This window comes from Atractosteus spatula, chromosome 1, assembly GCF_055471065.1.
Source record: "Atractosteus spatula isolate fAtrSpa1 chromosome 1, fAtrSpa1.hap1, whole genome shotgun sequence".
Taxonomy (NCBI): Eukaryota; Metazoa; Chordata; class Actinopteri; order Semionotiformes; family Lepisosteidae; genus Atractosteus; species Atractosteus spatula.
This window is the reverse complement of record NC_142706.1, coordinates 12,771,374-12,797,286: the sequence shown is the minus strand read 5'-3', so window position 1 is coordinate 12,797,286 and position 25,913 is coordinate 12,771,374. Positions and strand designations below refer to the sequence as shown.

Below are 25,913 nucleotides of genomic sequence, written 5' to 3'. Positions count from 1 at the left end.
AAGTCTTACTGGCTGGGTTACTGTATACGACTGCCAACCCAGGAGAGACCGGATTGAGAAAGTGTGAAGGTTGTGCAATAATATATCTTCACTGGATAGAGTGATACAGACATAGTCTTAAAGGAGTACTTCAGGAATCGTAAGCCCATTTTGTTCAATAAAACATTTTATCAGCTGTTGTGAATGTTTTAACATGCCGGTACATGTGCTCAAATGGCTACCCTGTGCTTATAGGACTTAAGGTATTGTATGTACTGTATGTGTCAAAACTCCTCTCAGCATGGTGCTGACTCAGCTTTTGGCTCTCATCTATAATCTACAAATTAAAGCCCACAGCTATGGAGGAGTTTCACATACAGTACTGTAAGGGCACTGAACATCCCTACACCCTCCCTAATTACATGAACAATTATGCTTCTTAATCAATGTAACAGAGCTGTGTGTTATTTATGGCTGATTTACAATGTATTGGTTTTTCAAAACTATCCCTTGAACTTCCTGAGAGATGTCACTTCACAGAAACACTTGATATATGTGATTATCTTATCAAATAAGGGTATTTGCAACCTCTTAAAGGGATGAATTATGCCTTAATACTGGTACGCCTTAGTACAGCTGTTTGTAAGTGGATTCTTTTACACAGTCTTCTCCTGAGACTCGAAGTAACTGAACAGATGGAGATCTACTCACCCACTTTGGCATTTTTCCTCCATGGGGGTCATGGTGATGAAACTGAAGGACAAGCACTGTGACTACAACAGACAGGCCCACAATCATCATTGTGCTGGCAAAATATTGGGCTGAAAGGGTGGGAAATAAACACATTAGACACACATACGAACAATTCTGGATTTGTCTTCAATTCAGGTTTCCATACCTTGGCTTTTATACATTCAAATACATGAAAATGTAAGATAAGAGGAAGGTAGAAAAGTTCAGAGGCAGAAATTGCAGGATAAGAAGATTAATATTCTGAAGAAAAATCATGAATATAAGATCAAGTTGTGCCTTAAAAATTAGACGGTAATCAGCCATTAGTCTTTTTTTTCCTACTGCTTTTACTGAATAAATGTTTTTGGACTTTAACATCATCCTAACTTTTCATGAATTTGCTACCTTAGTAAGAAATCTTGACAGTCAACAGGTGTCCAACACTAAGAATTGGGAATAAAAGGGCATTTGTTCCCTGGAACAAAGATATCCCTGGATATCAAGAGGAATTAAAAATGGAACAAATTCACACTTAAACAAATAATTGTTGCATTTGTGAAGCCTCTCAATGTATATCAGTTTTCAAGTATACATAGAGGCCATGTACTGTAAGTGTTCAAGCATTTCGCTTTTGAGGTAGTTTTCTGAATAAAAAATTGTATGTGACATACTCTCTCTTGATAAACATTCTTCAAATACTTGGGCAAGAGCGATTGTTTCAAGGGCAAAGCTGTACAAAACATTTTAAAATTCAATGATATTATGTGCATCTTTTTGACAGTCCGGAATTTTTCAAAGATCTTGCCTTGAAGCAAGCCTTGTACACACCAGTTATAGTGCAAAAATGCTCTAGGTGATCTCAAGAACACTGACTAATAAGCATTCAAATAATTGTTCTTTTTCCTACTAACAGTGCCTTCAAGAAGACAATAGAAAAAAGAAAGGTCTATTGTGAACGTGCATTGGCCATTGATGGATTTTGTTGAATTTATAGATTTGCACCACATTAAAAAAACATCTACTGTACTTAATTTCAAGTTGCTGTGTTTTACATTAGGCAGAAATGGAATAATGTTTGAAACTCTCTTTAATTTTATTTTAATATGCTGGCTGATGCTTTTTTCTTGTACTTTTCCCTGGCTGTCTATCTTTTGAGCTCAGGGTGCTCTGCCTTTCCAGTGCTGTACTGTAAGTGCTTCAGTGTGGATAGAATGGGGGAGAATCTGTGCGTAGATAAGACTGTTTTCACTTTCTCACTCCAGCAAGTGAGCTTATGTTGTAAAAGAGTAAAAGATGATGCTGTGGATTCAATGCAACTGTGCAAATCTAAGCTACATTATAAGCAAAGTATGTACTGTAGGCGAAATGGCTGGGTTCAGGCAGCATTCAAGTTTGAGGTCACTGAATTTTTTTTTAGCTCTGCCTTAAAGTTTGATCTGGCTGTTTTATGTCTTGCCTGCTTGTTTTATTTCCCCTCTTCCTTTACAGTGCATCACATCAGGTTAAAAGTCCTGGGCATTTACTCTTTTTATTATGCTCAACATTTTAACAGCTACGCTGTATACCAATCAAATTGCTTTTTCATTCAATTCAGCAAATCATTTTGATATTTTATTTATTTGTGCTGCTTTTTTTAGACATTTATACATTTTTTCGTTGGTGACAATTATTAGAATTAAAGAACACAGGAAAAGTCAGTGTCGCAGACATCTTAAATTTTGTATCCGGTACTCACTACCCCAGTAGAAGTGCTGTCTTGCTGTATGAATAAGCCAGAATAACCAATTACACTATTCTGGCTTTTACTCACTCTAAAACACAATTTAAATCATTACTAAATAAATTGGTTTTGCAGCCGAGTTGGGTCAAAATTAAATTTGTTTGTAGTAAGAATAAAAGATAAAAACTAAGTGCTAAAGATTTAAAACTGCTAAACAGGATTAAGGAATCTGTACAACACAGGGGGTTTAGAGTGTGGAGCTGTGTCAGTGTGTGGGTAATAAATGAGCACATAGAACAGCTGTCAGTCTTGGGATATGGAGGTAAAAGCATCATCTTCAAAAAGGTGAAGACAACCTTCTCCTGAGCAAAGCTCCAAAGCTGAAAAGTTGTACATTTTCTTCTCCATGCTGACAATTTTAGTGTTAAAGAAAAAGTGAAAAGTGTCACAAAGACCCCTCAATCCCCATGCTATCCCACTGGAAATGTAAATAACCTTATTAAGTTAAATAATTGAAAGAATCAATACATTAAATTGTTTTGAGGGACAGCCTGGGTAAAAGTTTAATTTGCATTTTTGATTACCTCGTCTTCCCAAATTTCCTAGACATAACAGAAGAAAGTGTCTCTGCACCAGCCCCAATAGATTCAACATACTTTTGTTTGTATTTCTGTGTTGAAGGGGGTGTGAGGATTATTATTGTATATCAAGCTCTCATGAGGTATATGTACAATAAAAAGAAAACATTTCATTCAATGATGTAATGGAAGAACTGTAATGAAAATGTTTGATTATTTAGATTCAATTAAAAAGAGTACTGAATGTACTAGTTTTCTGTATTCTGCTTTATTCTTAAAATTGAGGTACAAAATGTATGTTTATACAGAAGAAAATGTATTTTATGTTTTTATTAAACATACTGTAAGTAGAAATCTAATTTTGCAGTACTAGTTTTATGTATTGATGTTCTTGTGGGAGCAGACATTGCTATAGTCAATTTAACTCACCTGGACAGCCTTTGAACCTGAAACTAATGTGCTACAGTATGTGCAATCGTTTGAATAAATAAATGAAAATGCAGTCTCTCACACTGTAAGTTTATTCCAGTTATAACCTAGAAGAACATACTAATAGATAAATTTAGACAGCAATTAGGAACAATTAAAGGAAAACTAAGTATTTGAAATGGAATTATTAGAATAAGAGTTGTGTAGTATGTTAATTCTGCAGAACTTTACTTCTGGTACAGAAGAAAGTAAAAAAAATGAGGTTTTATCTACAGTGTTTAATGCTTTAGCAAATCATGCCTGAGGGGAAATACTAGGAAAAGAACAGCAAAAATAACTAAAACAGTGGAGGTTAAGACTATATTTTCATTTTAGTGTACACTTTCTTTGGAAAATGCAGAAAATGGCAGTGAACTCAGGACCTGCATACTTTTTAAGTACTTAATGAATACATCGCATTGCTACTGAGCTTTTCATAGTGGCGCAGTGGTTAGCATTGCTGCCTCTATTCCTGGGACCCTGGGTTCAATTTTGGAGCTGGGGTACTGTCTGTGTGGAGTTTGGATGTTCTCCCTGTGTTTGTGTGGGTTCTCCTCCCACATTCCAAAAACATACTGGTAGGTCGATTGGCCTCTGGGAAAACCGGCCCTGGTGTGTTTGTGTGTTTTTGCCTGTGTGTCTGCCCTGCAATAGACTGATGTCCCATCTAGTGTGTATCCCTGCCTTGTGCCTGTTGCTTGCTGAGATAGGATTGGATGATGTGACTTAAAATGGATGAATGGATAATCCTCCAAAGGATTCCAAATGTCCTCCACAGGAGAGTTTCCACCACCAAGGTCTATCACCCACATAGTTACAGTACATATAGTATACATACATATATACTGTACAGTATATCACTTCACAGCAGAAACATCGTCTCATTTCAATGTCTCCTTTAAAGGCCAGCACTTCATACAGTACAGCATCCCCTATCACCATATTGGGATATTGATTCTGATATTCTGGTCCTCCAGTTCAGAGTGCCACCTACTGGTCTACCTGCCTCACTTACAGTACAACAGCAACCTTTACCAGGACTAGCCTGGCACAGTTTTGCCTAGCTTCTACAGTCTGATGAGATGAGCCTAGATGATGGTTATGCTGTTTTCAATAAGTGGTAATGCACTTTAATTTTAAACACTACTTGAATATTGATGGACTTTTTATCAGGGATCTCACCATTTTTATATAGTCCTGATAAATGTTTCTATGCTATGCTATAATTTGTATGACATATGGTTAATAAGTCTCATTTGCAGGATCATTGCTTATGTAATAAGTCTTGTTCCCATCTTCACTTTAGGATTGCTTTCTGTTAGAACTACAGTAAAAGTAATGAACTGAAACACAGCATACTGTATATGCTTTTTAAATCATAAACGTTAATGTGAATACAATATATCTATAATTTCCAGATAAACTCTTCACCATACATATATTTGACCATTTACTAAATAATTATCCTCTTTATAAGCTTCTCTTGCATAGTCATGATTCATTTTCTCCTTCTATAACAATTTTGTAAATGTGTTTAGCATACTTTAAGTGAAAAGTACAGTAGTTCATGTTTAACAGTCAGTAGCAGAGCTTAACAGTAATGGAATCTGTGTAATAGCTTTCCCTCTCTCTTTTAGGACATTCTGTTAAAGAAATAAGTTACTGTTGTTAATTATGTAAATTTACTTCAAATTGCTTTAGGGTCTAGCAATTAAAGAGAAGGACCTGGCACCTAATGACACCTAGCTCAGACAGTCACTGTGATCCTAAGCCTCCTGAAGTTCAATAACATAATAATGTTTAATAACAAAGACACTGCTTTTAAGTCAAGGTTCAATTAAAAAAGCGAAATTAAACAGCCTGTGATGTAATTTGTTCACGTACAAAAATTCAAATACAACTTACCTATGAGTGGCACAGAGTCTGATGTTGCAGGCATTATCTCAGCAACCAACAGCATAAACACTGTTAAGGACAGAAGGACAGTGATCCCTGAAAATAAAAAAAATGAAATAAAAGAAAATTATTTGAATTACTGGATCTCAATTAATGGCTTCCAGTCATTATTTCTGAAGGTTTTCTTCTTTTTTAGTAGCTTGGTGTACCTCATACAATATACTGTATTCATGGATCTGTATCATTATTGCATTTACTGCTGATGCCAAATCTCTCTATTATACTGTATTAAACGACTTTTCACACTTCAGACAAACTATATGTAATACGATATTTGCCATCTTAAAAAAACATATATTGTTGCTTAGGAATCAGTCCAGAGAAGAGCAATGAGATTCATTTCCAGGCTTAAAGCAATGCATTACACTGACAGGCTAAAACAACTAACAACTGAAACTTTTTAGTCTTAGAGAGAGGACTACAATGGGACCTGATCCAAATACACAAAGTTCTCAAAGGTATTGACAAAGTCAACCTCAATGGCCCCCACTGAGTTGAAACCTTTTCTCTAGTCCCATCTACAGCTTTATTTTTCAGCTTTCACGTAAGGACCCAACGACTTGTCAAGGCATTTCAAACATGTTTTCATTTACAGTTTTCTGGTACTTTTAACTTTCAAGGACAGATATTTGTGTACACAGTGAAAAGCAATATGCAGTAGCTATTCATTTAAACATACCTTATTTCTGCAGTATTAGGTGTGACTTTAATGATATTCCAAAACAGGAGAAAAATAGTATCAGGATAGTCTTTTTTTCCAAAGTTTTTCCAAAGTTTGGAAAAAGTTTTTTTTCCCTCCCCTAAATTTTGAATTCGTACTTGCCAATCAATTTTGCTTGTCCAACCGATCACCGCAAGGCAGTGATGCAAACATTCCACGCATACTCTATACAGATGACACTTTCATCCAAAGTTACTCATATTTGCACTCTGTTGTACATCTGGGCATTTTACTTGAACAGTTCAGGTGAAGCTTTGCTCAAGGCTACAACTGCAGTGTCTCACCATAGATTTGAAGCCAAATCTCCCAGTGTCCGGGACCCTAATCACTCCTCAACACTCCTGTTTGTCCAGCTGTCTGAGAAACCTGCACTGCTGAGCCACACTGTGAGACTCAAAACACCCATGTAGCTGAATTCACATTGATGCCACTCCCGTTGATTACACTGCCAGTTCACAGATGCCTCATAGGCCTTAGAAATTGCTCTCGCGTGGCAAAGGGTACCCTTCCTGACTCAAACCCACTCAATGCCAGTGTCTCCTGGACATGAAGCATTATGAAAGAGAAAAGAATGGGACAATTTAAAAAAGTTTCAGAACTACTGTTCTAATCCACTCCTTGGGGCCATAATCTAGAATGTGTCTTCACCTCATGAAACACTTCAGCACATCGGTGTCAAACTCAATTCCAGGGCCCAGTTTGGTTTGTGTTCCACATGCGCCTAATAGATGAATGCTTTGAGTTAACAATAAAAGACTTTAAGAAACATCCTAAATAAGAAAATAATTAGGTTAATTGTTTAATTGAGATCTCAGATTGGGTAATTAGGCAATTCCTCAAGGTATTCAGTTTGTCACCCTTGCTTTAAAGTCTGGGAAAGAGATTAAAATGATTCAATTAGGTGAACAATTGTTTCAATTAATTAATTAAAATTATAGTTACACTAGCCCTGGATTTGTTTTTGGTAAATGGCTGATTTTCAAATCCCAAAGCACCTCTTTCACTGCTACAGGTAACTAGTGTTCAAGCTGTAAAGGAACATACTGTACAGTGTAAAGGTTAATTATATGCTAATACAGTAAGTAGAAAGTAGAAATGTGGAGTTTCCAGCCACCAGAAACCGGGTCCAAATCTAAAATGCTGTGTCTTCTTCTTTCCTTCTACTTTTTAATATGAAATTGACCTCTACTTGTTCTTTACTGGTACAAATAGCCCCACTCAAAATGAACAAAAATCCTACCAAGTGAAATCTTCTCTCCCGAGTCAGCTGGTAAGAGAAAGACCAGAAGAGCCAGACCAGAAATGAGCACACAGGGGATCAGGAGATTGAGCCCATAGTATAGAGTTCGTCGCCGCATCACTACAGTGAATGTCACGTCAGGGTAGGGCTCCTTGCAGCACTCATAGTATTCCTCATTTCTCTTCCCTGGGACCCCTGTGTGTAAAACAGAAATCACAGAAATATGGTTACACATCCAGTACTGCGCTCCTGGGGACAGCAGTGTTCATAGTCCTGGACCTATACCAGGAGCTTGTGGGTTCAAACTGGTACTGTACCCAAGAAGCAAGACACTTGGCGCACAAACAATACACTGCAGTAAAATGCCCATCTATATAAATGTATGTGTATATATACAGTATAAATCTATTTTAGTAGCTCTGGATAAAAGCAACATCTGAATTACAATTATATTGTTCAGTTTTTGGCTCTATGGCTCAACCCTGCAATTATGAAAGAAAAATCCTTATTTTTAACAAATATATGAATATTTCTAACATAAATTCAAAGTTTTAAAATCTTTATGCTTTGATGTGCATATTAGATATCATGTGTGAAGATGCACTGAATTAGATAAAAAAAACATTAATGTACTTTCATGCAAACTATGTGATGGAAGTCATTGAAAGCTACAGGATAAGCTAAGCATTTAAAAAATTCAATATTTAAGAACATAGAATATAAATATCTCAAAGAAGAGGGGGCTATTTGGCTCATCTAGTATGCTTGTTTCTGGTAGCCAGTTGATCTAAGGATCTTATCTTCTTGAGAGAGGTCAGGGTAGTCAAGTCATCATTAATCGAAAGGACAAAGCTGTTATCTTTTGAAAATAACATTTATTTAGAGCTATTCTGAGGACAGAGTACAGCACCTAATTTTATTCAATCACACGATATCGTTAATGTACAATACAATCAATATCTTCAACAAACAAATACAAGTAAAATCCAGTCATTGTGAGCTAAAATAAGTTGATGCAGGAGTCTTGTGAAAATGGCAATGGTAAATAATTTTATTACAGTACCAGTGGAATGTGAATGCTGCAGGGCAGCCATGTCTTCTATTGTGTTTTCTCATATCATTTCTAGTGTTTTCTCAATATACTGTAATGTACTGTATAGTGTTTCCTCATTTAACTAAGATGGCAATACGAGCATGAATATACAGTACGTGAACCTGATGAATTTAAAATGAACTTCAAATGCCGAAGAGCTCTTTTACAACATAGGAGGGAAAAGTGGGATTTTAGGTAAATGGTATTTCACTAGGGACAACAACATCCAAGGACTGAGTGCTGAGAAAGTTTGGAATACTTTGTGGGGAAAAAAGTTTGGGTTAACTCGCTTGGTTCCTGGATAGGATACCCGGCCACAGAACAAGGAGGCACTCAGACTGAGTGAACCCAGGGGCAGCTCCAAGGGGGAGATGGGGCGGAGGAGGGATGTTAGAGATGAATGCGAAGGGAGGCGTCTGAGTTTGGTTTATGTAGCAAGTTTGGTGATGATAGCGATAAAGTGCAGCTGTGATCTGTAAGAATGACTCGTCAGTTGTTATCTCTCCCAACCTCCAGTTCATACAGTAACTTCCATTTATTCATCAAAGTTCACTAAAGTAACTTACTCGTCCTTTACTTTAAAATATATTGTTTTCAGTACTTGGTATTTAAACAATGAGATCACGTTCTTATAAAGGGGGTTTAATATGCATCATTGCTTCCATCATACATTCTGTACTCTTTTTATTTCTCTCCATTTCTTACCAGTTTTGGCAGCTGTTGTTAAATACATTTTAAAGACAATGTTGCCTATGCATGGTAGCCTATCTGATTGATAGACTAATCAGGAACCACAATTTTAGCATTTTCATGCCCAACAACCAGAAAATGAGACTTCTGTCCAGCACAGATATCATACTTGAGAGACTGGAGTCCAAATTAGGTGGGAAGTTAACGATCTGCTACAGAAAGGCTTAATTATCTGTTAAGTAAACAGTGGAATAATGCTTAATAGCAAAGTCCAATTAATTAATTACAGCAGTATGGGAAATTAGAGCATACACCATACATACAGGAATAAAGTAGTCGAGTTACACAAAATACATAGTTAAAATAAGGAATAATTATTTAATCCTATCAACTACAGCACAAGACAAATTGTACAGGAAGAAACACTGTCTAGGAGTTAATAAAGGACTAATTATAGTATGTGAAAAAGAAATGGTATCTATAGAACAGATAGATCTAGAGGATTTTCTTCCTAGCACCTTTATTCTTGGGAAGTGTCATATCTGAGTTAGAAAGGGCTGATCCTGTTGAAGTGCTCAAAGTAAATCACAGTAATTCACATGAAATAACATATTTAGACGTCCAGAATGTTTTTGGTAAAATAACATGTAAAACATTAATTCTCACATTAAAAGCTGCTGGAAATAATTGTGTGGGCGCACATTAGATTAGGAACTGGTTAATGTGTAGGAAAATGATAAGAGAACAAGTATAAATTTGAATCAGGGAAATTAATGAGATAATTAGAGGATTGAAAAATAATAGCGGAGTTAATCAGCAGTAGTCATAACACCAATAACGAGCAACAGTTGAAGTATCTGTGCTCTGCAGTGTTATTGTGGATGGGAATGGCATCTTTCTTTAGATGCAGGATTAACTGTGAAGATTCCCTTTCCTTTTGAACACATCAGACACAGCTTTTTTCTCACAATTCTTCAGAATTAGACTGCACAGTTGGAACACAATTGGAACACATGATTCATGGTACAGTATTTCATGTCTACTTTTCTGCCTATTGATTTACATTGATATTAAAGGCATAATTCTGACAAGAATACATACAATAGAAGTATGTAATAAGACTACATATTTTGCTTACTCACTTACAATGACTTGTACAATCATGTTTATGTGACACCTGAAGTACAGTGCTGCACCGTTTGGTCCTGCATGAACATGGAGTCCATTGAAATGATTATGCCCTCACACATCCTGCCACAGTTTCCCACTGCATGAATATTTTATCCTTATAACTTTAAACACTCACCCTCTTCAAGGGGAAACAACAAATTGTCTTTAACTTTTAACCTCTAACTTTTCCATTCTCATCTTCCATCCTCAACCCATTTATCAAAACTTCTATTACTGTCAGAGTGACAGAAGCATAGAACCTGCTTGGGTCGGAGGATTGTAGAGCAGTAGTACAGCTCTATACACCATTAATAATGGAAAGATTTTTGTCAAATAAACTTAATAAGCACCTTACAGTCTTTGCAGGCGCTATTCTTGGTGTCATGAATAAAGGAGAAAATTTATACCTTAGGGTTATTAAATCCAAAGCTCAGATTCGATCTCAACCTGAACAGGGATAATGGAATTCTAAAATCTTGAAGAAAATGGTTATATTTCAAGTGCAACTTGAATGTTAATGCATAACAATATCCAGATGGTAAACAAAAGACATTTTAAGCAATGCCTGTACAGAAAGACTGGAAGTAAATGAATAAAATTCAAAATCAGGAGTTGATCCTTTTCCCTCAGCTTTCTTTTACAGTAATATAACCCATTAACTTTAAATAAGATTGAATTACAAAGCAGCCAAACGAGCTCTCTTACTGCACAAAACAAAAATTTGCAATAAAAGAACAATAAGGACAAAAATCATAGGTTTGCTTTGCAGTTTCTGCAAAGGAGAAGCAAAGCGTTCCTGTCATAACTGAATATCTGCATCCTTTGTCATTTTAGTCCACACTGTAATCATATCCTCACTCCAGCTCCACACTGGGCTGTTGGCAAAGGCAATGACAAACATCCCCGCAACCTTCAGTTTACTGTCTGATCCAAAGCATCATTAAAGTCTGGTTCCAGCACCCTAGTGAGTTTGGAAGGAACTCTCTTTTTAAACCCTTTCTTATTTTGCTTTATCGACCTTTACAGACAGAGGTTTATCCCCTTTGAAGTTGTTATCTTTGCTAATACAGAACACAAGTGCCCCCCAAAACATCTCTCCACCCGGAAGAAAGCGATAAAGGAAGAGAAAAAAGAAAAAAGGAGAGCAAATTTAATGCTGAAACTTTAAAGCTCCCTATTAGACTCACACTCACAATATCTAATATATACACATATTTTGATAGTTTTGTAAAGTTCCTGAAAACATTGCTTTTATATTAATCTTCCATCTTGAAGATAGCAGTGTGTAAGGGAAAAAAAAAACAGCAAAAGATAGTACTGTTGTATTGCCGGGGTGGACAGCAGAGTTTCAGAAAAGACCTGGCCAAATTTTCCCCTGGACTTTAGCAATCATGGCCTCCTAATAATTCCCAAACATGAACTGGCTTCATCACTCTGCTCTCCTTCCCACTGATAGCTGGTGTGTGGTGATTGTACTATGTGAACTTTGGCTGCTGTTGCATCATCCAGGTGGTCCAGAAAAGTGCACAGGCTATTATTATTATTATTAGTGATAATATCATATAATATATAATAATATAATATAATAAAATATTAATGTTATATTAATATATTACTGTATACCCATTATATTGTTTAATTCATGTATTATTTTATTATTATTATTGGATATTATTGGATTGGATATTATTATTATTGGATATTGGATATAGTTAGGTGGTATTGATGTGACTTGCCTTCAGTCATGAATAAAGGAGAAAAACACAGATGTTCAAAGGGTGTTCCTAATAATTTACCCAGGTTCATTAACCTCATTTTATATACTGTAGAATAAATGCATGAACAGAAATGTAGGAAGTAAAAAGAAGAGAAGAAGGGAGAACGGATGTCTTCTTTAAATTGTCATCAGCATTGTCTTCATCACCATTATCATCATTTCCAAAGCTGTCCTGTGAGAAGGTTCCTTTATCTAACCAGACTGGGGACTACAGTGTAGATTCTGCCCAGTTAATCTAAGTGATAGAATGAGTTCCAGACTCATTATTATGCTGTTACTATATGATAATTTACTGTCTTCTTTATTTTAGGAAATCCTATTTTAGAGATACGTTGTTAGAATAAATAAGCATCTGTGCACAAGGGAGGATATTTAGTGCAGTACAGGATTCCTTTAGGATATTCTGAGCAGAATTCTGAATGTCTAAATTAAGAAGGATTTTGAATCCCACTGATTGGACATACAGTACAGTAGCTGTATATGGTGAGGGTTACAATTTATTGTTAACATATCTGTGTTTGTCTTGGCTACGTTTGGACCTAGTTATTACTCTATCATCAAGCTCCCCTAGAACACACATGCTGTGTAACACTTGATAATCCCTGACTCCACCAAAAGGATTTATCTTAATTTAATAATGGAGTGGAGTGTTAACTGAAATGGGTCTATCTATGACCCAGGGGCGTTCACTGAAAACGTACCTACTAAATCCCACTCTCCGTTCGGGATGTAAGTGGATATGTCCACTTCCAGCATCTGCAGATCCAGGAGCCAGCCGTTGTGTGTCCATGAGCCAAACTTCAGATTGCACTTCTGGATGTCGAAGGGGAACCAGCGCACATCGATGTAGCAGGTGCTCTTCAGAATCCCTAGTGTGCCACAACACAAGAAAAGCATCCAAGTACCACCTTTTTAAATTTTTTTATCTTAATAATAATAATAATAATTTGCAGTGACAGCAGTTATCAGAGAATTAGCTGCAGTAATGGCAGATTTATGAATTCACGATTTACATCTTAGATTGAATTAGAAATAGTGTGTGAGGATATATACTTATCCATACTGTACTGTATCTTGCAAAATATTATTTTTTATATGAACAAAACAGATTGTATGCTTTTGAATCAGAGAGTGCTTGCAAACCCTAGCCTTAAGAACATTTACAGTAAATTTAAGAATATATAAAATGATATAAGACAGATTGTATATATTAGCTGGCCATTCGGTAGTTAATAGCCAATTGGTCTCATCTAGATGTTTCTTGAAAGAAACACGGGTATTATTAGTTCATCACAATGTATCACATTCTTTGCTTGATTTGTTAAAGCATTAGCTTACCAGGAGGAATGTACTGGCACGACCCTGATGCATTAACCAGGACATTGGTGTGGAAGGTTGCATCAAATCTTTCATCTGCACTGAAAGTTAGAAAAAAGAAAACAACAAAATTAATGGAAACTGCTGTTATGTTATTGTGTTCATTGTTGCGTTTCCTGTCTCCAGATATTATAAAGACAATATGTTGGAGGATCATTTATATGAGACATCAAAATAATCGAATAAAATTGTTCCACATTTTTTAATGTGGAATCTTTTTCTGCTCTAAGGAGCAGGCCTTTTATCCATATGCTCAGAAAAACAGGTGTGAAACAGCCATAGACATTATAGTATATAAGTCTTTCAAATTGCTCTCCACACAAGAGTACTTTATAAAACACATTCAGCACTCTGCAGTGAGAAACAGTCAGGTACTGAAATTGTCTTGTCAACCTAAACATTACGAAGATGACTACAGTACATGAAGATCAAATTAAAGCCTTTACAGCATGAAAGAGTTCAAGCAAGCCTGGTGCTCTTGTGCAAACAGATTGGCAAAACGGCAGCATTTGACTGGGATGAATGAGAACAGGGTCTGCTTTGGTGACATAAAAACAGTAAATGAGGTTAGTCAGCACAGCCTGAAGCACAAAAATAAGTATATGTTAAACCTATTGACAGGGCTTGTATAACTAAGTTCTTTATACAGTACTACTGTTATAAGGAGTATACTATTATATTAATTATTAGTGATGCATTGCAAGTCCCAATCTTATGAGTCCACATTTCAGCACCAAGAAGAGCTTTGATGTGGAAGTGTTGTCAATCCAAATATTAAGTACCAAAAAGGAATTCAATCCAATACTCTGCAGTAAACATCCCCAGTAACCAATGCATTGATGCTGAAGTTTTTGATCATGATGAAGTGCAATTTGTTCAACAAATTTTTATGTACTTTTTAGAGAAACAACCTTTTCTTGTTCTGAAGAGATCTATAAGTTGAATTGAAGACTAAGTTGTCTTTTCATATCTGAAAAGATTTTCTTTTCTTTTACTAAAATAGGAGATTCTGTGTAGCAGAGTGATTTGGTTGCAAGAGGAGAGTAGGGGACAGACAAAACATTTGATTTACTGTATGTTCTGCAATTTGTCTGCTTCTCTGCTATGAGCCTCATCTGACTCAAAAGATGTCGTCAAAACAGATAAGCTTTCTAAGACGGACAGGTTTTGCAGTCTAACCCATTATTAGACTCTAAGGAAGTGACTTCAGTTACATTCTTGCAATTTATGTTACTATTCTATCATACAATTTAATAGAAATTCCCTGTCTGTTGCTAGAAAAGATACTATCTTTCAAGGGGTTTGTGTTTTTTATCTTCGTTCTGCAAATTCACTTTATTTCTTCTGAGGAATCAACATCGTTAATGACGCTTACACTCCTGGTAAAGTAACTGGAAAAGAAGGATTTTGACACCACCATCCATATCATGGTCATTTACTGGAGTACCTAGTACAAAGAAACTCTGACCTAATCTATCCCCCACTAAGGAGATTCTGAATCTTTCAAGTAATTCGAAAACTATTTGATTGAGTTTTTTATCATTGGCACACTAAGATACCCATATTCACCAACCAGGCTGAATGTGTTTTATTTCAACACACTCGTCTGACGTGAGACTGAATATTCCACCTCTAAAAACAGAAGCACATATCATTCCTATAAATCAACAAGCCCAAAAAGACCTCTGTCACTGTGGCCCTGTTACTGTGTCAGATTGCTAAATAAACAGTGCAGAGCTCCAAGGGGAAAACTTCTCCTTTCTTGGTGATTTGCGTTGAATCCTGACACATTTCAAGGATGATCTCCTTGGCAGGACTCCAAGACCTACCAGATTTATGAATGCATTTCACATCAACAAATAATGCTTAGGAACACATTAAACACCAGTGTTTTGCGGTGGTAATACGTAAAAGGTCTTTACCCCTCTGGGGTAAACCATGTAGTTATACAGAAAATAAATAGTTTAATCAAACCATCCCCTTAGGCTATATAAATTATTTTCCCCCGTTATGTATAGGTAAGAACATTGAACAATTGACTCATCAAATAAAACCTATTTCATTTAGTTTTTCATTTGGATAATGTCAAACTATTCTCTTTCATACCTCGCATTCCATCCTCAAATTAAATAAATGATATTCTTGTACTTCACTAATAAACATTTAGAACCAAATACATTATGAAAAAGTCCAAAAATACAGCCTGGTTCAAACTATTATAATATGCACAGTAAGAATGTGGGACTTGTACGTATGTACAAGAAAATCATTTTGTGCTCGTTGCGGCAGAGTGTTTTGACAATCCTACTTCATGGGGCTGAAACATGGACAACATACAGTAGACCATATAAACAATGTGGAAAACTCTGCTTGAGGAATACAGGTAGGAAGCATGAACTCCAGAGGTCTTCCCCAGGCCAGGAGTACAAACATTGACGCCATGATCATTCTCCATCCACTCCATTAGGATGAACATACAGTACTGTATATAACAGATGTCAGAATGTCATTCAGATTCAGCACCAGAGGAAGCCAGAAGAAGCAAATACTGTATCTCTTGAGACAGCATTTGCTTGAATTTTTTAAAATAATTAATGGCAAAGTAGAATTTCAGTATGTTGTTTGTCAAATGAGGTTAGATTTATCTGCTCTTTGGAGTTGTTGAAGTCGAACAAAAAAATCTTCTCTTATCTATTTTTCTTTGCAGCTTGAGTTTTAGTTCATTCCAATCTCATCATTCACTTTAATTCAGTTGGAAATTTAATTTTCTTCATTTGAATGAGAGAAAAGGCAAAAAAGCAAAAACCACAGAAATGTGAATATTCAGTTAGGGCTGAACTTGCAAACAATCCTGCAAGACAAACAAAAAAAAAATGTATTTGGGGTGTTTTCATTAATTGTTGTGTGTCCATTGCGGGCATTAAGACACTTCAGTTGAGTGTCTCTCCTGGCTCATGCAGCATGCATGAGTTAAAGATATACATCTGTTTGTTATTAAATGACAGCAAACTGAACTGAGCGTAAAAACGTTCAAACAAAAGTGCATGGGATCTTCATATGAGAAAAGAGTAAAAACTTTTTACAAAGTTTTTACAAAGCTTTGTACACAGCTAAAGATTTATGTAAAATATAAAATATCCCTTTATGGATTCATTTTATAATGGTATTCAGACATTTTAGTGTTTTTAGATAAATGATTATGACAGTGCCATTAGCTGTCATTAAGCATAACATAGAATAATCTTGTGACCACAGTATATTGTACTAAAATGCTACCTGGAACTGGAAAGTTGTTCTGTAAACAGCATCTCTGTGGGTGTCATTTAAGAAGGAAAGCCTTCTGAAATAGCTTACAAATATTAAAAAAAATAGAGAAATGAGAACCATCCTGCTTGAGGACTAATGCAATGTTATTTTAGATTTATACAAACATTTTAGTGGAATATCCTCACTATTAATATAATAAAGAGATAACAAAAACATTACATTATATAATCTAATAATTAGTATGTAAAGAACAACAATAAACTGTATCAAGGGTTACTCATTTTCAGTACTTATTTTACAGTGACAGTCTTTTTTAAAAGGTTCAGCAAATGTATGCATTACCTTCTGGGATATATTATGTTTTTATCATTTTTATCAGTGTTAAGCCTTTTTATTTTAATGACTAAAAATTAATTACTGGAAACTACCTGCGTTATCCAAGCAGTTGAAAAGTATATTGTCAGAATGTTTAAACAAAATGTGAAGTTTAACACCTGGGAAAAATCAACAGCTCTTTTCATAAATATCAGAAAACTGCAGGGCTACAATTCACTCCTGAAAATAATTCTGGGACTCGTGTCACCCGTAAATTATCCCTGAGAGACAGATGAGGCAAAACATTCAGTATAGGGATGTTAAGTGAAAACAAGCTTGCCTTGTTTTTAAATCAGCAGGGTTCAGTATGTTTAAACAGAAAATGGAATTAGCCAAGGGTAAGATTAAAAAGATGTTATAGGCCAAAAATAAACATTGAAAGGATGGAACTAATCATATCAAATACACCGTTTAACAAGTCCAAGTCTGCTTTTTAAAAGTGCACTGAGCCACATTTCTTCTGTCCTGCAGTCTGAACAAACTAAAGCTAACACTAAATTAAATGTTAACACTGAGTAACGATAACTTTATATTTAAATTAACAGCAGTGCAGCCATTAAGTGTCCAATGCAGAATTCAATGCACAGATGTCTTCCCTGAAAAACGTAACCAAAATGTGCTTATGCCAGGGGCAGTGTTAACACTGAAATCCCAAAAAACATTAACCTAGTACATTAAATACAATTTCAGGTTCTAATCTGTGACTGAAAAGTAGAGTTTCTAGAATTACTAAAAAATGAAATCCTGACAGTTACAATTACACCCAAATGACAAAGATTAGACTGTTGCAACCCATGCTTCTTACCAAATTGAAGCACGTACAATTTTACTAGTCCCCAAATATGTTTAGAAAAGATAGCGGGAGGGAAGTCTATAATAACTGCCCGAGGTATTTCGCTGATGTGTGTCCACAATGATGGAAACCATCAGACTGACATTTAAATAAAGTTAAATGTCATTTACCAATGTGTCTTCACCCATCACATCCTTGGCATCTTACAGTGTGTTTTAACTTGCTTGCCTGCCTGAAACACGACACAAGAACAACACTTTAAAGCCTCTAAGCCTTCTCCACTAGGCTGAGCTTCAATGTGTGTAATTATTTCTGATAATGCAATTATTCGGCTGTTTGGAAAGTACATGTAAAGTGAGGCAGTGCTGTAGAAACAGCGGAAAGAAAAGGGGTTGACAGAAATGACAGATAAATGGCACAATGAAACAGGCAGAATCACCACTGACTGATGACCAATTCAAGCTGGAGGGTTTTAGGAAACTATATAGTGTGTTCTCCAGTAATTTATGACTGCACAAAAATTATTTGATGAAGATTACTGATGAATGGTGAGATACAGAGAGATCTGATTCATTTTTATATGGCTGAATTTTTTGTAATTGCTTCATTTTTTTATTATTGAAAGCTTTATATCATAGAAGAATCTAACTTTTTCCTTCCTTGTAATCATTCAAAGCTGTCATGCTCATTTTTCTGTACTGATTTTCCTATTTGACTACTTAAGAGCTGTCTAGACGTTTCAAAAAGGTTTAAAAGAATGGAAGGGGTAGCATTTAAAAAAATATACTGTATACAGTATATTTGATATTTCTGCAACTGATATTTACAAAAGAACTAAAAGACTCAACAGTAATAGGTGTAAGTTTGGCCACACCTGATCTACAGATTCATAACAAGAAATCAATAAATAGAGGAATTACAGGCAAAAGGAGAATATAGATGAAATTAAACCACCCAAGCCAAGTGGCAACCCAAGCTGCAAAGTAAGAAGAAAGAACTGCTACACAGTATCTTGTGCCTTTTCAGTACTCAGCACCACACTGATTTACATTTGTTTGTATTAGGATGAAGCTGGTGCCACCTTGGTATTAAAGCCATTGTTAAATATGCATTTTCACTCTTGCATGCTTTGTCAGCTCTTGGAACATGATTGAAGCAGACATTTTTATAAATGAATGAATGTCAGGGCTTTTGCTAATGAAAAGGGAGCATACTCTATTACATGTCATTGATGTCTTTTCAAATGAAATTACTCTCAGTACAAAACCTTCAATTAAATAGCTTGAAAAGTAATTGAATAGCATTAGGCTTCCAAATAGTGGACGTTTCTATGCGTTTAAGAATTTTTTCACCCACGTTAAAATCTGCTTAGAGTATGTTCACAATCATGTTTAACCTGACGGTGAGAAACTTCATATTAGGCAGGTTTTCTAGCACAGATGAGTGAGTAAAGTGAGAAAAATTGGTATACTGCCTCCAGAGCTGTGCATTCCAAAAAAAAAAATTAAATTGCCTTTCAATTGAAATGCTGCATCCAATGTATTGAAACATTGCAGATTTATCAAAATGTAACATTTAAAATTTACACATGAAAGGTTGCTACAATAATTTTTACATCATCAGTGCTTCATTAATTATTTGGTGAAATGTGGACCAGCTCACAAAATCCTCAAAATCAAAAACTATTTGGGTAATTGACTCCAAACCCAGTGTAATGTAATTATACTTATACAAATACACTATATATGAAAATGGTGATCCTGTGCCATTATATAAGGATATAAGGTTATATAAGGGTATTAAGTTTCCTGTATATAAACGAACCACATTTTCTGTGAAGTTTCTTGCATTAATTCAACCACTTTTGAATTAGAATGGAAGTAGGAGACTAAAGTCAAAATGAGGATCCAAGAGAAAAACAAAACACAGGACCAGGTAATTAAGCTCTTATACCTAAATGCCAGGAGTTCAGGAAACAAAAGCATGAAAAAAGAAGCCAACACATTTGGAGGTGATTTTGACGTAATTAGAATCATAGAAACAAGAATCATGAAGAGAAACTGAGTTGAATGCGATTAGTGAATATGAACTTTTCCGGAGAGAAATGACAGAAGGATAGGGTGTGTTAAAAAGTTATTCAGGATCAGGAACTCAGCCAAGAAGAATCAAAGAAGTGTTTGTTATGGGGGATTTCAACTTTCCCCACACAGAGTGGGACTAGGAATGTCAGAAGGAGAAACTGAAATGGTAGACTTGGTTAGTGATTGCTTTCTTGATCAATCTGTTGGAATAACCCCAAGAAGCAGTGCTTGTGTCTTTTTAAACCATCAAGACAGAGAGAGGGAAAAAGAGGCATGAAGAAACCATGATCCCTGTGCTTTGAAGAACACTTTGAAGCCACACTTCACATTTTGAGTCCAAATCAAAATGTTACAATGTCAGAAAAGTAGACTTCGAAGGAATAGCAACAGTTTAAGACAAGTAAAATGAAAAAGGACAGAAAATGAAAAAGGTGGTGAATGGATGGTAACAATTTATAGATATTCCTCTTGAAGCACTCTTATCTCAAGAGTAAATCACAGGCTAAAAAGCAGCTGAACAAGTGGTTTAAAAAATCAATAATAAAAAGGAGAAAGAAATACTTTACAAAAATAATAAAAAGAGAATAGGATGCTGTTAAAGAAAAGAAATATAATGAATTTCAAGCGCAGGTAAAAAATTATATTATCATTATCAATATTATCAATATAATAATAGTATTACAATATGATATTATTTCATGCAGGTGTTTACCAAAGTTGTAGTCAGCAATATGCCTTAGGCAGCTTTAGGACAGAGTTCTGTATTAAATATTATTTGCCCAGAAGGTCCAGAAATGTTTAGAATACTTATAACCAGTTTCCTGTAATGTCTATTTAATGCAATGTACAATGCAATTAAATTACAAAATATCCTCTAAATTGGCAATAACAGTTGCAAAGTATTTGTAACATAAGTGGAAACAACAAAGATTTGCACAACTGCGGTGACGTTCAACAATGCATACAGTACATCTCTGCTCTACCCTCAGATGATATACCCATCGTGATGAAAGTATCCTCCCTGCATTTAAATGTTGAATACCATCTCTTTTTTATGAATAAATCAATTCTCCAACAGAATAACTCTTTTTTTATTATACAGTATAATACTGTATGTTAGAAGACTGGATATGCAGGTACAAGGAAACACACTTAGCAGAAGTAGGATTGTTGGCAACAACAATGTACAGTACAGTAGAGTGTTTGCATTCCTGCTGCCCTAGGGTTACTTCAATATGAGCTGCTTGCCATGGCAAGGAAGACAGGAACTAAAAAGGAGCACTATAACATCAACTGTTGTATGACACTTTTAACCAAGTGAGATCACAGTGCCGTTCAAAGTCTGAAACAAGAGCAAGGTGCTGTTCTCCAAAAAATGATTTCGGCGATAAGTTTTAGTCCCTCTGCTGTGTGTGATCTGAATGCATTGCCTGCAAACGTTTGACATTTACAGATGATGCAGAAATCTAGATTCATAGCTAAAGGCTGAGACAAGGCAAGCTGGATGTAATATCAGTAAATGCACATTGTTATATGTATGTAAAAAATTAATGTTGCATTCCTTTAGGAACTTGTACAGGGTAGTCTCACTTCCTAACGCTTTTTGAACAACAAATGTAACCAGTCCTTCTTCAACTGTTAGCGCTACATCAGCTGACACTGCTACGATTACACTGGGAATACTCAATACTCAGTCCGCTCAATGTTCAAGTTTTGTGTTGTAAAGTATACTGTACTGTAGGCACACATTGTCTTTGGCTTGTTTAAAGCACAAACAACATTTTAGCATCTGCTTGTTACTTTAGATAAGCACAATAAATAAACATAAAAAAACAACCTGGGTATAAAATATGTTTTTGTGTCCCCTGCACTGTCGCTGATAAAACCTGCTAGCTCTCTGGAGCAAAAGCAAAGATCAGTATGTCTTATAGTTACATGTACAGCAGATCTTCTCTACAGAAGGGTGATTTGAGTAGATACCTACAGTACAGCGCAAGTTTAAACAGGAACCAGCAAACCAAAGCTCAGTTAAAGAGTTCAGAGAATTTAATGAAACCACTTAATGACATGTGCACACAGCTGAGAGGGCAAAAACAAATCACTTACCAGAAATGGCCATGCCGGGCTGCCTTCAGTGAGAATAGTACAATGAACTCCCCACTCAATGTGTTGCGTAAGACAGAAACCTCAAACAACCTCAGCAACATACTGCAAAATGGTCTATTTTAAGAACAGCAAAGGAATGCTTAGACAGACTTTGGCCACAGGGATATCTGAGTCTCCCAAGCAGTTGAGGCAGCAGGGGCCACAATACGTTGGTAAGCAAGAGTCAGAAGTAGAGCTTGTTAAAAGGAGAACCTTTTTTTAAGGAAAGCTTTTAATTCTCTCTACTAACATTTATCATTGGAGACTGAAAGTACACAAGAAGCTCAACCAAACTATCCCTGAGTTTTTTCATTCTAGATTCCTTGCTCATACACTTCCCTGTGTTGCATCCGAGGGACCTTCACAGTCTTCTCCCAGATGATCCAGCTACCAATGAATTCTTATTGTTAGGAGATTCTTATTAGAGTGAGTATCTACCATATTTGAAGTCCTCCAACACAGCAGTTTATACTGTACACGCAAGAATGAATCTGGCCAATGAAGCATGTTCAGAGTAGCACTTGCACAGTCAAGACATTTCTTGCAAGGAAACGGTGAGTTAAATGAGTTACTGTAAGTTTGCAGACTATTCAAAAATGAAGAGGGTTAGCAAAGAGATGTATCCGCAAGGCTTATTATTACTCTCAGAATTAAATGTTATTAAAGATATCTAATACATTTGTGTTGCCTTGACAAGGTGGCTTAGAGCTCTCTAAGCCACAAGCTGGAGAAAATCCAGAGGAATGTGGCTAGGAGGATCCTGTGATAAGAGACATCATAAAGCTGTGTCCAATGCTGAACCATCCAATGATATACGTATAGCACAGGTGGGCTCCAGTGCATCTGTAGTCTTTTCTCCCCAAGACCATGGGTTCAAGGTCACTGTCCATCACCCAAAGGAAGATCCACTAATGAAGGACCTGCAGGGTGGGTACCAGAACTATACAGTACCTGGTAACATTCTCAACCAATCACCAGCTGTGATGTCTCATCTTAAAAGCTAGGACTCAACTCATTTTTGCTTGGTTAACTCACTGGCTCCTCTTCTCTCTCCAACTAAACTAGAAATCTTACTTTTCCAAACATGTGACTGCAAGTAGTCCCAGTCAGGACTTAAATGTTTCTCCAATAAAAAGCAATAAAAACTGTTTTGTGTAACGAAAGCAGCACCAAAGCTACAGTACTTTCAACGGCACAAACCGGCACAAATGCAGCGCTGATGAATGAGGTGGGTTTCATTGTTTGTGCTGTTTGTAGGGGGGGCAACTTCACAGCTTTACAGACCACAGGGTGCATGCCCTCTACTGAGCCCACTAACACCCCTTCCAGCAGCAACCTTAGCTTTTCCAGGAGGTATCCCTTCCAGGTACTGGCCAGGCTCACACCTGCTGAGCTTCAGTGGGTTTCCAGTTGTCAGTTGCAGGGTGATGCAGCTGATGGCAAAAACTAATTTAAAAATAATTTCACTAGGTACTTTTTTTATACAAAGTGTTGTAGGAGTCATCTTGTTAAAGCTGACACCACATCTTTTTTTCAAGAAATGGCTAGATGACATCCTTGGATCAATCATCTGCTAACACCCAAAGCAACTGGGTGAGACACATAGCCAAATCTTATCTGCACCCTTTCTTATACTCATACAGTATGTACTGTATGTGAAAATAAGCGAATCCCACAGTTACTGTATATGACAGGTATACAATTGATAAGAGTCTCTGAGTGATATTGGTGGTTTTAGTCTCAAATAACCCATAGATGATATTTTTTACGAGGCTTCTATCTCTTAAACATTTTTATAGCTTTTTATTTTTGTAGTTCATGCTTATGCTGAAAAGCTGAAACCCAGAGGGTTTCTTATTTTTTTTCCCAATAGGACCAACAAAAACATATCATTACTTGCAGTTCACTAAAACGTTATTTTTGTACAGGCTGGAATCCACAAAAACAGATATAGCTAGAACTAATTTGGTTTAGGAAAAGTCACAGCTTTCAGCTATATACACAGAAACTCTCCACAGACAGTGGTTTTCTTCTTGATGTGTGTGAAATATTGTTCTCTGTAAAGTCAATACTCCTGACACACTAAAGATTTAAATTCCCTTTCAAATAAAATGTGGTGAACTGAACAGTGGTTTGTGTATGTATGATAGTGAACATGATCACTAACATCAGTCATTTTTTTTCTTCTAATAATAACATGTACAGTATAGAACCATTTTACAATTTATGTCACTTATGCAAAATTATAGCTGTTTCTTGAGGTTGTCTGCTGACTTGAATCATATTTAACTGTAAAGTGTCTGTTATTTTCCAGTTTTTCCATTTAAGAAAACGTGGTACTGTATCTACAACCCTAATCAAAGAGCACACTTAAAAATGTCGATTGCATACTGGAATTATTATAAGTTACATTTTTTAAGAGGACAGTGATATTTCCAAGTTTTGGGAAATAACATATTTTTTCCCTAAAGAATGCCTAATTTTAATGTATTGCTATTTTGTTTGTATTTAGAAATCTGCAGTAACTGATAAATTGTCTGGCTCATCAGAATCCTCTGCTAAAAAAAGTATCTCTATTAAGAGGCGTTTAACATGCTTGGATACACAAGTGAAAACCTGGACAAGTTGGAAGCAAAAGCCAGCCTTGCATCTGTGCCAGCATTTTAATCTTATTAAATCCTGTCTCTGTGTCATACGGCCAGGAGGGTTGTTGTTTTTAGTTTCTAGTACGTATATCTCAAGAAGACCCAGGTCGGGCACTTCTTTACCCAGTATGAATCAAAGTCTAGTGAAATTGCACAAGGATTTCTTTTTTTTTTTTGCCAGTAGGACCAGTTTCAACCAGTTTACCATTTTCAGCTATTTTCTTCCCGAAAGTTTCTAAAATACATGTAATAGTGAAGGACTGAAACAAGTACTAAGATAAATATACACAAAATCTAGCATATATTAACTCATAAGAAAAAAACTCCAGCTTATATAGTTGATCTACATTACTAAGTAGGTCTACTTAAAATAAAAATAACCAGCAACTGGACAAATATTAGTAGTTTGCAGCCAAAAGGTGGTTAACTATTATTTTCTTGGTTGAGGCAGTATAGCACATGGTGCACTAAAATGCTGAAGCAAATGAAAAATGTTCACTTCACTTTCTTTGGTACTGAGTGAGATTTGGAACCATGGAAAACTGTTTAGTTTCAGCTGAGTCTCTCCCAACAGTCTTCTGTTATTTACAGTTTGCCTGTTCAGTTTTGTTGCTCCATCAAATATGTATTTACAGTCTGATGCTATAGTGCACCAATTCTTTTTCCTCCTGTTGCTTGTTCATTAGATTCAAGAAGCATGTGGACAACTGGTGTGAATGTTACACTCTACTTATATACAGTATACTTATTTTTAACTTATTTAAATGTGCACATCATTTATTTATAAGATAATTGTTGCTTTTTTTTTGCTTACATGTCAGTGTTGTGTAATATCTGCACATAAATGTATCAGGCTTACAATGTCTTTTCCTATGCAAAAGTAAAGTCTTGTCTTTTACTTTTGAAGAAGTAGGACGTCCGATCCCCAGTGTCAAAATTCTTCATGACTGCATCAATGAGTGATGTCCTGTAACATTGTCTGTTACAGTCAAATTAGCGTTCATTTATCATCATGATGCCCAGAGGAAATACAGCATAGTTTTAACGTCTTGCAAATAATGTTTTCACCTCAGAGGTAATGCTAAGCACAGATGTGGTCTGAAATC

The 25,913-nt window shown here is 35.9% G+C and overlaps 1 protein-coding gene across 1 annotated transcript in view; it reads right to left on the bottom strand.

Moving 5' to 3' along the window:
- Positions 1-25,913, bottom strand: part of chrna8 (cholinergic receptor, nicotinic, alpha 8) — a 66,679-nt gene that overhangs the window by 5,539 nt on the left and 35,227 nt on the right. The window contains exons 5-9 of the mRNA XM_088930221.1: positions 13,463-13,542; positions 12,826-12,993; positions 7,395-7,589; positions 5,383-5,469; positions 691-800 (exon numbers count right to left, since the gene is read on the bottom strand). Of these exons, the coding sequence (XP_088786347.1) occupies positions 691-800; positions 5,383-5,469; positions 7,395-7,589; positions 12,826-12,993; positions 13,463-13,542 (640 nt within the window). The remainder of the gene's footprint in view (positions 1-690; positions 801-5,382; positions 5,470-7,394; positions 7,590-12,825; positions 12,994-13,462; positions 13,543-25,913) is intronic.